This window comes from Notamacropus eugenii, chromosome 4 (assembly GCF_028372415.1).
Source record: "Notamacropus eugenii isolate mMacEug1 chromosome 4, mMacEug1.pri_v2, whole genome shotgun sequence".
In the NCBI taxonomy this organism is placed as follows: Eukaryota; Metazoa; Chordata; class Mammalia; order Diprotodontia; family Macropodidae; genus Notamacropus; species Notamacropus eugenii.
In genome coordinates, this window is record NC_092875.1 from 88,551,782 (window position 1) to 88,564,183 (window position 12,402).

Below are 12,402 nucleotides of genomic sequence, written 5' to 3' on the forward strand. Positions count from 1 at the left end.
TCCCTCTAATAATAAGTAACTGCAAACAGGTACAAATAGTATCTCCATAACCTCAAAAATAAGATTAATTCGATTCAACACACGGTCCACCCTCAGTCAACAAAAAAATACTTTCCCTCAGCTACCCTGTCCTAGTTTTCCTCTGGTGCCTGTAATTGTTTAGTGTTCTCTCCTGACTCTTCCTCTTCCTGCCCACTTACTGTGGATGTTCTTCCAGACATTGCCCAACATTTTACTGAAATCCCACCACAAAGTGCCTTCTATGAAAAATCAACCAATGTTGTAAAAGAAAAAAAAGCATTTATTAAGTGCCTACTATATCTCCATCCACAGCATTAAATCCACTGTACTATCTGCCTGCCTCTAAGTAAAAATCAAATTTCTTCTAGTTACCCAGACTTGTAACTTGTAACTATCTCCTCCTTCCTCACTGTAACATTCAAATAGTTGCTAAAACCATCAATTCTTCAGTTGAGTGTGTCCCTTTTTATCCCCCACTCATATAAGGATTTGTCACTTCCTAAATTATTGCAGTAGCCTCCTCTTTTCCTACCTCTGCTTTATTTTTTTCTACATGATATTAGAAATAATCTTCCCTTTAAAAACAAACTTCCTATTTTTCCGTCTACCAGAAGCCTTCAGTAGTTCCCCACTGGCCGTAGGATTAAATCTTTACTCATAATTCTGTTGCTCAAGAGCCCTCCATGGTGTGGCACTTTCCATAGTCATTGAATCGTATCATTTCAGAATTGGAGACCTTAGAAGTCATCTAGTCCCACCTGAGCAGGAAACACCCTCACCCTCCCAGCATTGAACTTTTAAGATCATCGTCCTTAACAAGTACCCCTCTTGTCTCTGCTTAAAGACTTCAAGAACTCTACCCTGAGGCAATCCATTCCACTTTTGGAAAGCCCTGATTTTTCCCTAATTTTTTTCTCTAAATTTATGAAAATTTTATTGAACCTGGTTCTTCCCTTTGGAACCTATGAGAATAATTCTGATTGATTTAGAATCTACCTGTTAGTGCTTTGTTTCTCATTTCTCCCTGTCTGTGCTCCAGCTAAATAAGCCAGCTTTGGGTTCTTCTCACTTTGCTTCCTGCTCACTGTTGTTCATGTCCTTCCCAGGTCTCCACTTGGGAGGCAACATGGCAGAACTGAAAACATACAGGATTTGGGGCAGAGGAGAGGCACAGCCCTCAGCCCGTCCTAGTCTCAGTTTCCTCATCTACAAAGTAGCAGAACCTAGAACACCTGCCTTCACAGGATTATTGAGAGGCTTAAAAAGAAATTATCTACGTAAAAGGAAGACTAAAATCCCACTTAGCCTTTTGAACTTGTTCTGTTTGTTTTTTGGTTGTCCTGGTATGTTTCTAGGTAAATGTGATATATAACTGTAATTTCAGGCTTGCATAGAAATACTACATAGGTTACAGTAACCAGAGAACAAACACGAAAGAAAAAGCTATTAACACAAACGCATTCTGACACTTGTGCGTCCACAAGGTGCAGCATCTGCTGCAAAGAGCTAGCCTAGGAGTCAGGAGGAGGTGGGCTAAAGCTTTGCCTCTCACTAGCAGTGAATCAGTCACTTAACTTCTCAGTCCCCAGGGCAGCTCTTTAAGAATAGGTTATCGATGAGTTGCTAATCTGTACCAATGAAATCATACTCAAGTGAAGGCTGGATGGCAGAGTATCGTATCACTCTTGAGTTCAGAAGATCCTTCTGATTACATCCTTTAGCTGTAATATTCATGGTAAAAAAAAAAAAAAGCCTAAGTGTCTTGTCTCACTGGAGCTCTTCTAGTGGCTCATATTTGCAGTCTCTGACCAGTCCCAGTTATCATCTGTTGTCAATAATGGCCATCTATATTTAGGGAGAAATTATTCTCAGAGGTGGTAGCTTATGAAAACAGCTGGTTTTTCATACACTGAAGGCCAGAAGGGGAGTGGGAACAGTTTAAGGGTAATTAGCTATAACTGTTTTATTTGTCCTCCATATATTCATAAATCATTTCTTTTTTATTAAAAAAAAAAAGATTGCTTAATGAGAGTTTCAGGTGAAAGAGATTATTGTAGGCTGAGAGGTTTTGGAGGGACTTGAGGAGAATGGATTTGACCTAAGCCTTAGAAGAATGGGCAGGACCTCTAGAGCAGAGGAGGGCATTTCTAGCGAATGGAATGGCCTAAACATGAATGTGGTGTTCAGAGAGAAACAGGAGATCAGTCTGTCTGCAAAAGAGGGTTTATGTTGAAAGTAAGGAGAGATGAGGGTGGCTAGCAAGGGACCTGTCTTTCCTGAACACAAATCACAGCCATGTTTGTTGAATTTGTTCATAGATGGGTTGAGGCAAAGGAGTTTGGACTTTACCCCTGAGGCAATAGGAAACCATTGAAGATTTCTGAGTAATGTGATGATGATGTTGTGGACCAGTGTTGGGGGTGGGGTGGGCGATGATGATAATTAGCAAGGTTATTCCTTGAGGCTTTGCTGGAGGAGGAGAGAAGAGTGATCTCCATGAATGGGGAAAGTGACAGGGTAGTTCTTAGGTATTTTCTGGGACCCAGTGATGGATTCCCTTGTCATATGCTACCCACCCCACATTCCATGCTTGCTGTATATGTCTTAGAGGAATGACCAAGGAAGAACAGGACTCCTGTGACTTCATGTAGCTAGCTACCAGACATGAAAGGAATGGAATATTTGGGGAGAAGGGAGGCAAGCTTGAATGCCATTCCTTGGGGCTAGTCACTGAATTTTGCATGTGTGTGCGATGACTGAATACTTTGGCCCCTAGGGAGTCTAAAGCCTGATGTTGCTGCTCTAAGTGGCTGTAGGTCTGCGGCTCCGAGTGTGTGTGCTTGGGCAGACTTGTCTGGGTCTCTTTCCTCCACCCTTCCTTACCTTTCTGACTCTCCCCTGTATGAGCCTGTCTCAGCAACCTCTGCTTTGCTTTCTTCCCTGCACCTCTCATCCTTGAATCTTTTTCCCCTCCCAATTTCCAGCTCAAGATGGTGCTGCAAAGCCCCTCTGAAGCCCTGAGCCAGGCCAAACCTGGTCCCGTAAGTCATTTCTGGAGAGGGAAGGGAGAACCCAAGCCAAAGCCATTGTGGCTCCAGAACTCCCCAGGATGGTGCAAAACCTGGTAACCCTTAAGGGGCAGATGCTTTCCTGATCGTGTGCCCCCAAATTGGCCAGAGTTCAAATCCTCAAGTTCTTTGCTTCCTATTCTGTGGCTTTTGTATCTGTCAGCTTGCTTTAAAAAGAAAAGGGTGGCTAGGGATCCTAACTTCTCTGATCTGGGGCTTAGTACAAAGCAGCAGGGTCTAAACCAGGGATCCTTTTTTGTTGTTTTTTCTCCTGTTTCTGTCTTGTCACCCAGATGGAGGTTATATTTTCTGTTCTGGGTCAAGGACTGACTAGTCATATTACTAAAACTTTGTATGAGGAAGCCATAGTTGTGTGATGGTTTCCTGACACCCTTCAGCCAGGTCACATGTCATGCGTTGAGGGGAGAAGCCAGAGATCTGAGCGACTGATCACATCACTACCTATAATGGAATGGAGAACCCAGCCCCAGATCATAGATGGTCAAGTCTCTACCTTTCTATCTTGGTAAAAGTTGGGCAGGCAGTAGCGGACTTCCCTCCTGAGATTGGAGTTTCCACATCTTCCTTCCTGTCTCCCACTTTCCCAATTCCTGCAACCTTTCTCCTTTGGCAGTCAGCTGTGTGCTGAGCCTGGGGTAAAGCTTGTCTTTATTGTGCTGGGCTCAGGCTTCTGCTGTGATGGGGGCCGGGTCTGGCTGGGCAGCGGCACACCCTTTTCTTGTGTGCCAGAGATGGGAGACAAATAGGAACAGAACCTGGTGTCTACCCTCCCACTGCCTTTTTATAGTCTGCTCTCAGGCTTGGAGAGAAAAACCTGTATAGGGTTAGATTTTTGGTTGTTTTTTTTTTCTAGGGTAGGGGCAGAGAGGGAGGAAGAGGAAAGGGGTTTGTGGAAGAGAAAATGTGAGCTAAGAGGAGCTTCTGAGTTCTCAGTGAGCTAGCAAAAGACTAAAATGAATTGGCCCTGTCGTGATCCTTTGCCCCTGTAGCATCATCATCTCCTTTAATCACATCTTTCCCTACTCCCTTTAAGGATTGGGGTCCCTGTACCTCAGTCTCTTTCCCACTCCCCCTGCTTTCTGTGGCCCCAGAAGACTTCTCATCCCTGTTTCTCGTTACAGAGTGCAAACACCAGCTCTTCCAGTGGTCCCAGTGGGGACCATAGTGAGCTGGTCACCAGAATTTCCAATTTAGAGGCAGAGAACCAGAGCCTTCGGAGTGGTGAGTGAACATCTCCCACAGCCTGTGGGTAGAGAATGCCTGCCATACCTCTCTGATCTTGTCCTGCTAGAGCAGCATTGCTTGGGGATGCCCTCACCCTGTAACTCCGTCTTCTTTCTTCTGCAGTGATTCAGGACCTACAGCTGACCATCTCCAAGCTTGAAATCCGGCTGTGTGCCCTGGAGAAATGCTCCCCTTCCCACCGCTCTCTGGCTCCTCAGACTCAGGTGAAGGTTTACTTCCCCACTGGAAGCTACTCTTGATCCGACCTGCCCTGGCCTCTTGTGTCCATAGCATAGATACAGTGCACATAGGCACAGGCACAGAGACACGCATGTGTACATACATACTCTCTCTCTCTCTCTCTCTCTCTCTCTCTCTCTCTCTCTCTCTCTCTCTCTCTCTCTCTCCCCCTCTCTCTCCCTCTCTCTCTCCCTCTCTCACTCTCTCTGTTTCTCACCCTCTCACCCTCCACCTCTCTCCCCCTTCTCCCCAGGGCTTAGAACAGTGCTTCCTAGCCTTTTTAACTGTTTGTCCATCCTTAGCCATCCTAGCATGTACATAGGTATATGGACTTTACGTTGGCCATCCTCCCACACTCTTCAGCCATGTTTTACATAAGGTCACATAACAGGTAGACGCAGATAAACATAAAGATACAAGCACATGTTAAAAGAAATTTTTCTCTTCAAACCAGTCAGGACCTAATGCAAATAGGTGTTTTAAATGCCTGGAGTGTAAATCTACCTCTTCAGTGTCACATTCTTGTCCCATTTCCACCCCCTCCCTTTCCTCCTTCTCTAGAAAACATTGATGCCTCTAGTCTCCTGTTCCTCACATGTGTCCTTTATACAGCTGCCCGAGTGATGTGCCTCTATCATTCCCTCCCTCAGCCCACCATTCAAGACCCCACAGACCTTCCTTTCATATTTTTCAGCAGTTGACTCCATGCATTTACCAGGACAATTCTCCTCTGCCTCATTTTCGCCTCCTCTAGTCTTTCTTTTCCTGTGAGGTTCAGTGCAAGTGCTTCCTGAAGCTCTTCTGGACATCTTCTCTGTTGTTAATGTTCTTTAAAGCAACTCTGTCTCCTTTAATATATATTGCATTGAATTGAATTGTGCGAAGATGGCAGGTAACTGAGAGGGTGAAGTAGGATCAGATGCAAGGAGGAGACACTGGCGGGAAAAATAAATAGACTTTAGATGAGGGTAAAGAAAATCCTTGAATGGATGATCTTTGCAGGTCATTGACATCATTCCAGAAACCATTGAGTTTATCTATCAGGGCCCAGCCACATTCTGACCTTCTATCTGGTTCCCCTTTCCCTGGACAGCATGTATCCCCCATGCAGAAGGTGGAGCTACCCACCACATCACCTGCTAAGAAGGCAGCCACCCCAGCAGAGGACGATGAAGATGATGATATTGACTTGTTTGGTAGTGATAATGAGGAAGAAGACAAGGAGGCAGCCCGCCTTCGGGAGGAACGCCTTCGGCAGTATGCAGAGAAGAAGGCCAAGAAGCCAGGGCTGATTGCAAAGTCTTCTATCCTCCTAGATGTCAAGCCTGTGAGTTGAGGCTGGGGTTGGGTGAAAGAAGGGGGTGGAGCAGGTGTAGTTTTTTGGACTCTGGCACTGTCACATGATGTACTATGAACTACCCCCTCTGTTGGAAGGGAAGGGAAAGAGCTATGAGGCAAGTCCGCCCTCTAGGAGATTCTCAGCCCTAGCTCTTCCACAGAGTTGCTGTGTGACCCTGGGCAAGTCACATATATTCTTTGAACCTTGATTTTCACTGCAAATTGTAGAAAAATGATAGTCCTCCTCAGCTGGTGTGAAGGTAAAATGAGAGTGTGGATTCAAAGTCTAAGTTGGGGGTTGCGGGGGAAGAGCTATGGGGAGTCTTGTTTTTTGCAAGGATGCATGAAAACCCACATACTTTGGCAAAATAGTTTTTTGACAATATCTTTTTTATCTCTAAAGTAATTTTGTTTTGGTCATACAATTTGGTACATTTGTGATAAGAAGAGCCTAGGAGTAGGGGTATGACATAATGATTTGGTACCCCAGCTAGGCCTGTAAGGCTCAGCTAACCCTTTCTCTGATTTCTCTCAAGTGGGATGATGAGACAGACATGGCAAAGTTGGAGGAGTGTGTCCGCTCTATACAGCTGGATGGATTGGTCTGGGGAGGCTCCAAGTTGGTGCCTGTGGGGTATGGCATTCGGAAGCTGCAGATCCAGTGTGTGGTAGAGGATGACAAGGTGGGCACAGACATCCTGGAGGAGGAGATCACCAAGTTCGAAGATTATGTAAGTTCCTAGGGGACTGGAGTCATGGTATCTAAGCTCAAATCCCAGCTTTGCCATTTATTCCCTACATGACATTGGGTCCTTTAACCTCTTTGGACCTCACTTTCCTCATCTGTAAAATAAGGGGTTTAGACTAGATGACCTCTAAGGTACTGTCCAGCTCTAGATCTGAACTGTATCCAGTCTTTGTCTTATGGACCTGTCTTGGGAATTAGGAACCCTAGGTTCCTAGCGTCAATTCTCCCACAAACCTTGAGCAACTCATTTCCCTGAATTTTGCCTCAGTTTCCCAATATATAACATGAGGTGATTGGAATTAAAAGTCAACCAAGGTTTGGTCTGTAAGGCCTCTTGTCCTGGATTGGTTTGGTAATTGGTTGGATTTCTGTAGTGTGAGGGGTAAAAGAATGGTGGATAAGGAGGATGAATGGGACTACAAGATTGCAAGAAGTTCATTGGTCATCGTTCTAATCTTTTCCATCTCTCCTCCCATTTGCAGGTGCAGAGTGTTGACATCGCTGCTTTCAACAAGATCTAAAAGGCCCCTGAATGTGTGTGAATCTGTAACCAAAATAAAGGCTGAGATTTGAGGTGCTTGGGCCTGTTCTGGACTGGGGTCTCTAAGGAGGGAAGGGTGGGAAGGGCAACCTCTGACTTTCCCTCTTATGGGGGTTGGGGAGGGAGAGCAGGGCCTTTGAGAGATGCTTCACCTGTATTTGGGGTGGTAGCCTCTCATGGCTAGTCCTCCGAGTCACTAACCAGACACCAGGATTCTCTACCCCATCAGGGCCCCGCAGTCCTGCACCAGGTTAAGGGCCATAGGGTGTGGAGCCTTAAAAGTGAATAAATGTAGAGAAATGGCCAAAGAAACACTTCAAATATGATCACTTTCCTAAAACCTCAGGAATTTAGGGGCAGGAGCTGGCAGTGCCTGGCAACTAGTGGGGAACCTGGACCCCTGAACACTTGGGGTCTAGGATAGTAAAGGAGCCTTCTGCAAAGATGAAAGAAATACCCCAGGTAGGGGGTGGGAGGATTACCACTCTAACCTATATTTCAATATAATTAGTTTCCTTTGTGATTTTTATGTATTTTATTACTCATTTTATTTTTTTAATTAATTAATTTTTTAATGTTCCACAATCACTACCAAAAAACTTAGATTTTTACCCCCCCACCTACCCCCCACGACCCTCCTCCCTCTCCTAGACACCATATAATTCTATATAGGATCTACATATTCTTTCCTATTGAATACGTTTTCACTATAGTCATGCTGTGTAGACAAACTAAAATAAATGGAAGAAATCATATACCAAATCAAAACATAATACACAAACACCCACACAAACATGATCTGCTGCATTCTGTAGATGAATTCCATAGTTCTTTCTCTGAGTGTAGAAGGCATTTTGTCTTAGAAAACCATTGGGAATTATTTTTTTTTAAGTTCTTGCATTATTACAAAGTTCCAAATCTACCAGAAAAAACTCTCGCACACTGTGATCATTGCTGTGCTTTATTACTCATTTTAAAATAATACTTTTAGAAGTGGGGAGGTGGGGTCCCTAGGCTTCACCAGATTGCCAGAGGAGTCCATGACAGAACGAAGATCCCCTGGTCTAGTGGAATAACAAGAGTCTAAGCTGGAAGGTTTCCCACCCTTTCTCCTTTTCCTCCTGCACTCTTATTTCCACTGTTGAGTATCTAGACGGAAGGAAGGCTGACTAGGGCTGAGGGGAGCAGGGTCATCCCTTCTCTTTTTGTAAGTACATTTTTATTGGTATCTTTTTTAATTTAGTATTTTATTTTTCCCCAGTTACATGAAGGGATTCTCTCCCTTCCCTCCCCCCCAAGGAGAAGGCAAGCAATTGGATATGTTATACATGTGTAGTCATGCAATACACATCCCTTCTCTTGCTTTTCACACTAGCTTTGTCTTAAGATAGCCTTAGTTCTGACTGCCTGCCCTAATTCCCAGGCTGCTTTGGGAAACAGACTGCACACATAGGATCAGTGGTTTATAGATTTAGAGTTGGAAGGGACCTTAGACCTAATTGAGTCCAGTCTCTTTTTTTAAAATAAGGTAGCCAATATCTGGGGGTGAGGGAAGAGACTTACCCCAGGCTAACCTCTCTCTGAACAAATAATCCCCTTCTGTCTTCTTTCTTCCAGCAGATTGCCCCCTCTGTCATCCACATTCTGTCACTTATTTTCAAACTCCCTCTGCCTGCTGGCTCCTTCCCTTCTGCCTACCCATGTTACCCCATCCTCAGGAAACCCTCCCTTGGTCCTTCCATCCCCTATGTCTTCTGCCCTTTGTGGCTAAATTCCTTGAACTGGTATTGAAAGTAGGTATGTCTACTTCGTCTTCTCTGAAACTTACTAGCTATGGGACTCTGGGCAAGTCACATAACCTCTTTGCCACAGTTTTCTCAACTATAAAATGGGGAGAATAATAGCACCTGCCTTGCAGGCTTTTTGTGAGGATCAAATGAGGTGTTTGTGAAATTGTTTAGCACCTGCCTGGCACATAGTAGATGCCATATAAATGTGTATTGCCTTCCCTTCCTTTGATACTCTTTTTCTCTCTAGGTTTTCTCTCTCTGGTTCTTCTTATACCTATCAGGCTGCTCCTTGGCTGGATTTTCATCCATACCTTCAACCATAGGTGTCGCACAGGGTTCTGTCTTGGGCCCTCATTTCTTCATCTTCTATACTGTTTTGCTTGGTGATCTCATCAGCTCCCATGGATTTAATTACCATCTCCGCTGATGATTCCCAAATCTATTATTTCTTGTCCTGGTCTCCCTGCTGACCTCCAGTCCTACACCTCCAGCTACCTTTCAAGTATCTCAAACTGATGTGCAATAAACATTTACAAGTCCATCTGTTCAAAACAGAATTATCTTTCTCTTACCCTCTAAACCCCCTCCAGCTCCCCTATTACTGTCAAGAGTATCAGTACCTTTCAGTGCCTGAGTCATCCTGGACCTTCATGCCCCCATAATCCAATCTATTGCCGAGACCTGTCAGTTTCATCTTTGCAACATCTCTTGAATATGCCTCCTTCTCTCCTCTGGCACTCCCACCCCACTGGTGCAGGCCCTCCCTATCCACCTCCTACCTGGACTCTCACAGTAGCCCTGTAAGGACACACAATGACCTGTGAGTTTTCTGCTGCTTTTCATGGGGTGTAGAGTAGGAAGAGCAAATGTGGAGGCAGCCCTCCTAGGTGTTCAGTGGGGCTTGGCTTGAGCTCCCTATCCCTCACCATTTTCTGCTTTACTACCCCCATACCTGCACCCTCTCTCTTGCAGTAGATGATTGGGGGGGAGACGGGACACGGAGAAGAGATGAGGTACAAGTGCTGAGTTTTGATCTTTTGATGAGCTGAACTGAAGTCAGAGTCATTTTCGTCTCAGAGGAGATGCTGGATTCTTTGTCTCTGTTGCTTCCTGCTTCACCAAAGAGAAAACCCTCAGGTTTTTTCCCCTGAGGAGTGAAAAGAACATTGAGACCAGAGGAAACAGAAGACGACAAAAGGGCTGGCAGGAGTTGGATTCCTGAGTCTGCCCTGGTCTGCTCTGACCTTGTCTGACTTCAAGAACCTGGCACCTCTGGCTCCGAGCAGCATGGGTCTATCATAGATTCAAACTCCCGCTTTTCCCCATGACCTCTGCTGTCAGGTGCACAATCTCATGTGTATGGAACAGAAGAGATGGGGACTGAGAAACATTTTTAATAATAAAACTAGCGTTTACATAGTGCTTTAAGATTTGTAAAGCATTTTACAGATATCTCATTTTATGCTATTAACCCTAACTCATTTTACCAATGAGGAAACTGAGGCAGGCAGAGATTAAATTACTTGTACAGATTCACATAGCTCATGGGGTGGATCTGAACTCAGGGCTTCCTGATTGCAGGTCCAGAATTCTATCTGCTGTGTACACATAGGAGCCTCTGGAAACAACCTGAAGGTGGCAGGAAGGGGAACTAACATCATTCTGTAAATGGTGGTCTAGAACTTGCTCTGAGCTTGGGCTGGCCTGTCCTAAGCTCTTTTCTCTTACGGGCTTGGAGGAAAGAGCTGATCTGTTTAGAAGAGTTTGACTTGGAGCAGTTCTCTACCTTTCCCTGGGTGTCTGCAGGAGTGAGCGGTGTCCAGTCCAGCCCCCACTGAGGAAAAGGGGCCCTTTGCAGGGCAGTCCTGCTAGCTCTTCCCACCAGGTCTTTGGCATGAGGGAGGTGTGAACCTAGGAAAGGATACTTAATGGCATTTTTGCATATTCTTGTCCAGAATCTGATAGCCATTCAGTGACAGAATTACTATTTAAACCTGTTCTAACATCAGAGGTAATACTTGATCTTTCTTACATCTTGAGTAGCTACGCTTCCTTAAACATCTGCTACATATGAAGTCAGAAATAAAATTCCTTTCTTTTAGGAGCTGGAATTTTGGGGTCCCTTCCAGCTGTGAACACTCTGATTCTTTAAGTCAGGAGACCTGGGGTCTAATTCCCCCTTTGTTGCCAACCACTTTTTTCTGTATGACCTGGGACAAGACTCTTTCTGGGCATCTGTAAAAGGAGAGAGTTAGTTTTGATCCTCTAACGTGGATCCCTCTCACTTCTAAAGTAAATCACTGGCTATCTCCCATGGACTATTTGGGGGTTTGGTTTTGGGGTGTTTTTTTTAGAGCCTTGAAAATGGTAGACATTTAGTAAACCGTTGAATTTAGTTGCCATGTTATTAATGTTAATACATGAATAGTTATCCATTGTTAAGATAGCCACAGTATGATGATGGAGGATCAAGAAGAACTAGTAGATTCAAGGCTTGCCTCTGACATAAACTAGCCAATCATGAACAAGTCCTGTCACCTCTTGCTTCCCTTCAGGCAACTTCTAAAACTAAATTTAGGAGGAGTTGCTAATCTTCATTGTTGAGATAATTTGTACACCAGGTGTTGCTTACATAAATAAAGTCACAGGGCACGAACAAAACCGAAAATGTATAGCTTCCCCCTTCTCTTTAGCAGTCTAGGAGCTGTTGGGGGAGGGTGGGTGGAAAGGTGGCACTTAGCCCATATGGGCATTTTTCTTCTTGAAGGATTAAGGAAATTGTTTTGAGAAAAATGAGTCCAAGACCCAATTAACATCCAGGAGTCTTGTAATCTTTTCTAGGACCTTACCCTACTGGAGAAGTAAGCAACCTTAGGAATACTTCCCAGAACTGTGAGCCCTGTAGAGCCAGAAGGACAGGGATTTTCAGGGGATTTTGAATGTTGGAGATAATCTTGTGTAACTCTCAGTTTACAGGAGAGGAAGCAAGAGACCAGGTGGACTAGCTTACAGGTGACTGCAGAGCTGGGGCTCCAGCCTATTTCAGCATACCATACACTGTCTTACCGAAGCAAGGCCCTGGTATTAGTGGTGGTCAAAGTAAAGGGAAGTAGGAATTTTAAGAGCCAGAAGTGAGAAGGGAGGCTTAAGGGGGACACAGAAAATTGAGCACTGAGTTGGGGGAACATAAGGTAGACCTTCGTTGTGATGATGACATTGAGTACAAAGGAAAAGGAGTCTGGAGTCAGATTGTGAAGGGATTTCAGTGCCAAGCCAAGGAGTTTGCATCTTCTCTTAAAATATAGGTTCCTTATCTAGAGTCTGTCAATTTTTAGAAAGCATTTTGATAAACTATTTCAACATAATTGTTTCCTTTGTAATCAAGTATTTTATGCATTTGAAAACATGATT

General features: G+C 44.5%; 1 protein-coding gene across 9 annotated transcripts in view; it reads left to right on the forward strand.

Annotated features, from left to right (window-relative positions):
• The window catches only part of EEF1D (eukaryotic translation elongation factor 1 delta), a 37,539-nt gene extending 30,306 nt beyond the window's left edge, over nucleotides 1-7,233 (forward strand). For all 9 annotated transcript variants that reach the window (XM_072602820.1, XM_072602817.1, XM_072602821.1 and 6 more), the window contains 5 exons: nucleotides 4,232-4,331; nucleotides 4,458-4,558; nucleotides 5,668-5,901; nucleotides 6,449-6,643; nucleotides 7,143-7,233. In XM_072602820.1, coding sequence (XP_072458921.1) covers nucleotides 4,232-4,331; nucleotides 4,458-4,558; nucleotides 5,668-5,901; nucleotides 6,449-6,643; nucleotides 7,143-7,181 — 669 coding nt within the window. In that variant the 3' untranslated portion in view covers nucleotides 7,182-7,233. The remainder of the gene's footprint in view (nucleotides 1-4,231; nucleotides 4,332-4,457; nucleotides 4,559-5,667; nucleotides 5,902-6,448; nucleotides 6,644-7,142) is intronic.
• Nucleotides 7,234-12,402: the final 5,169 nt, after the last annotated feature.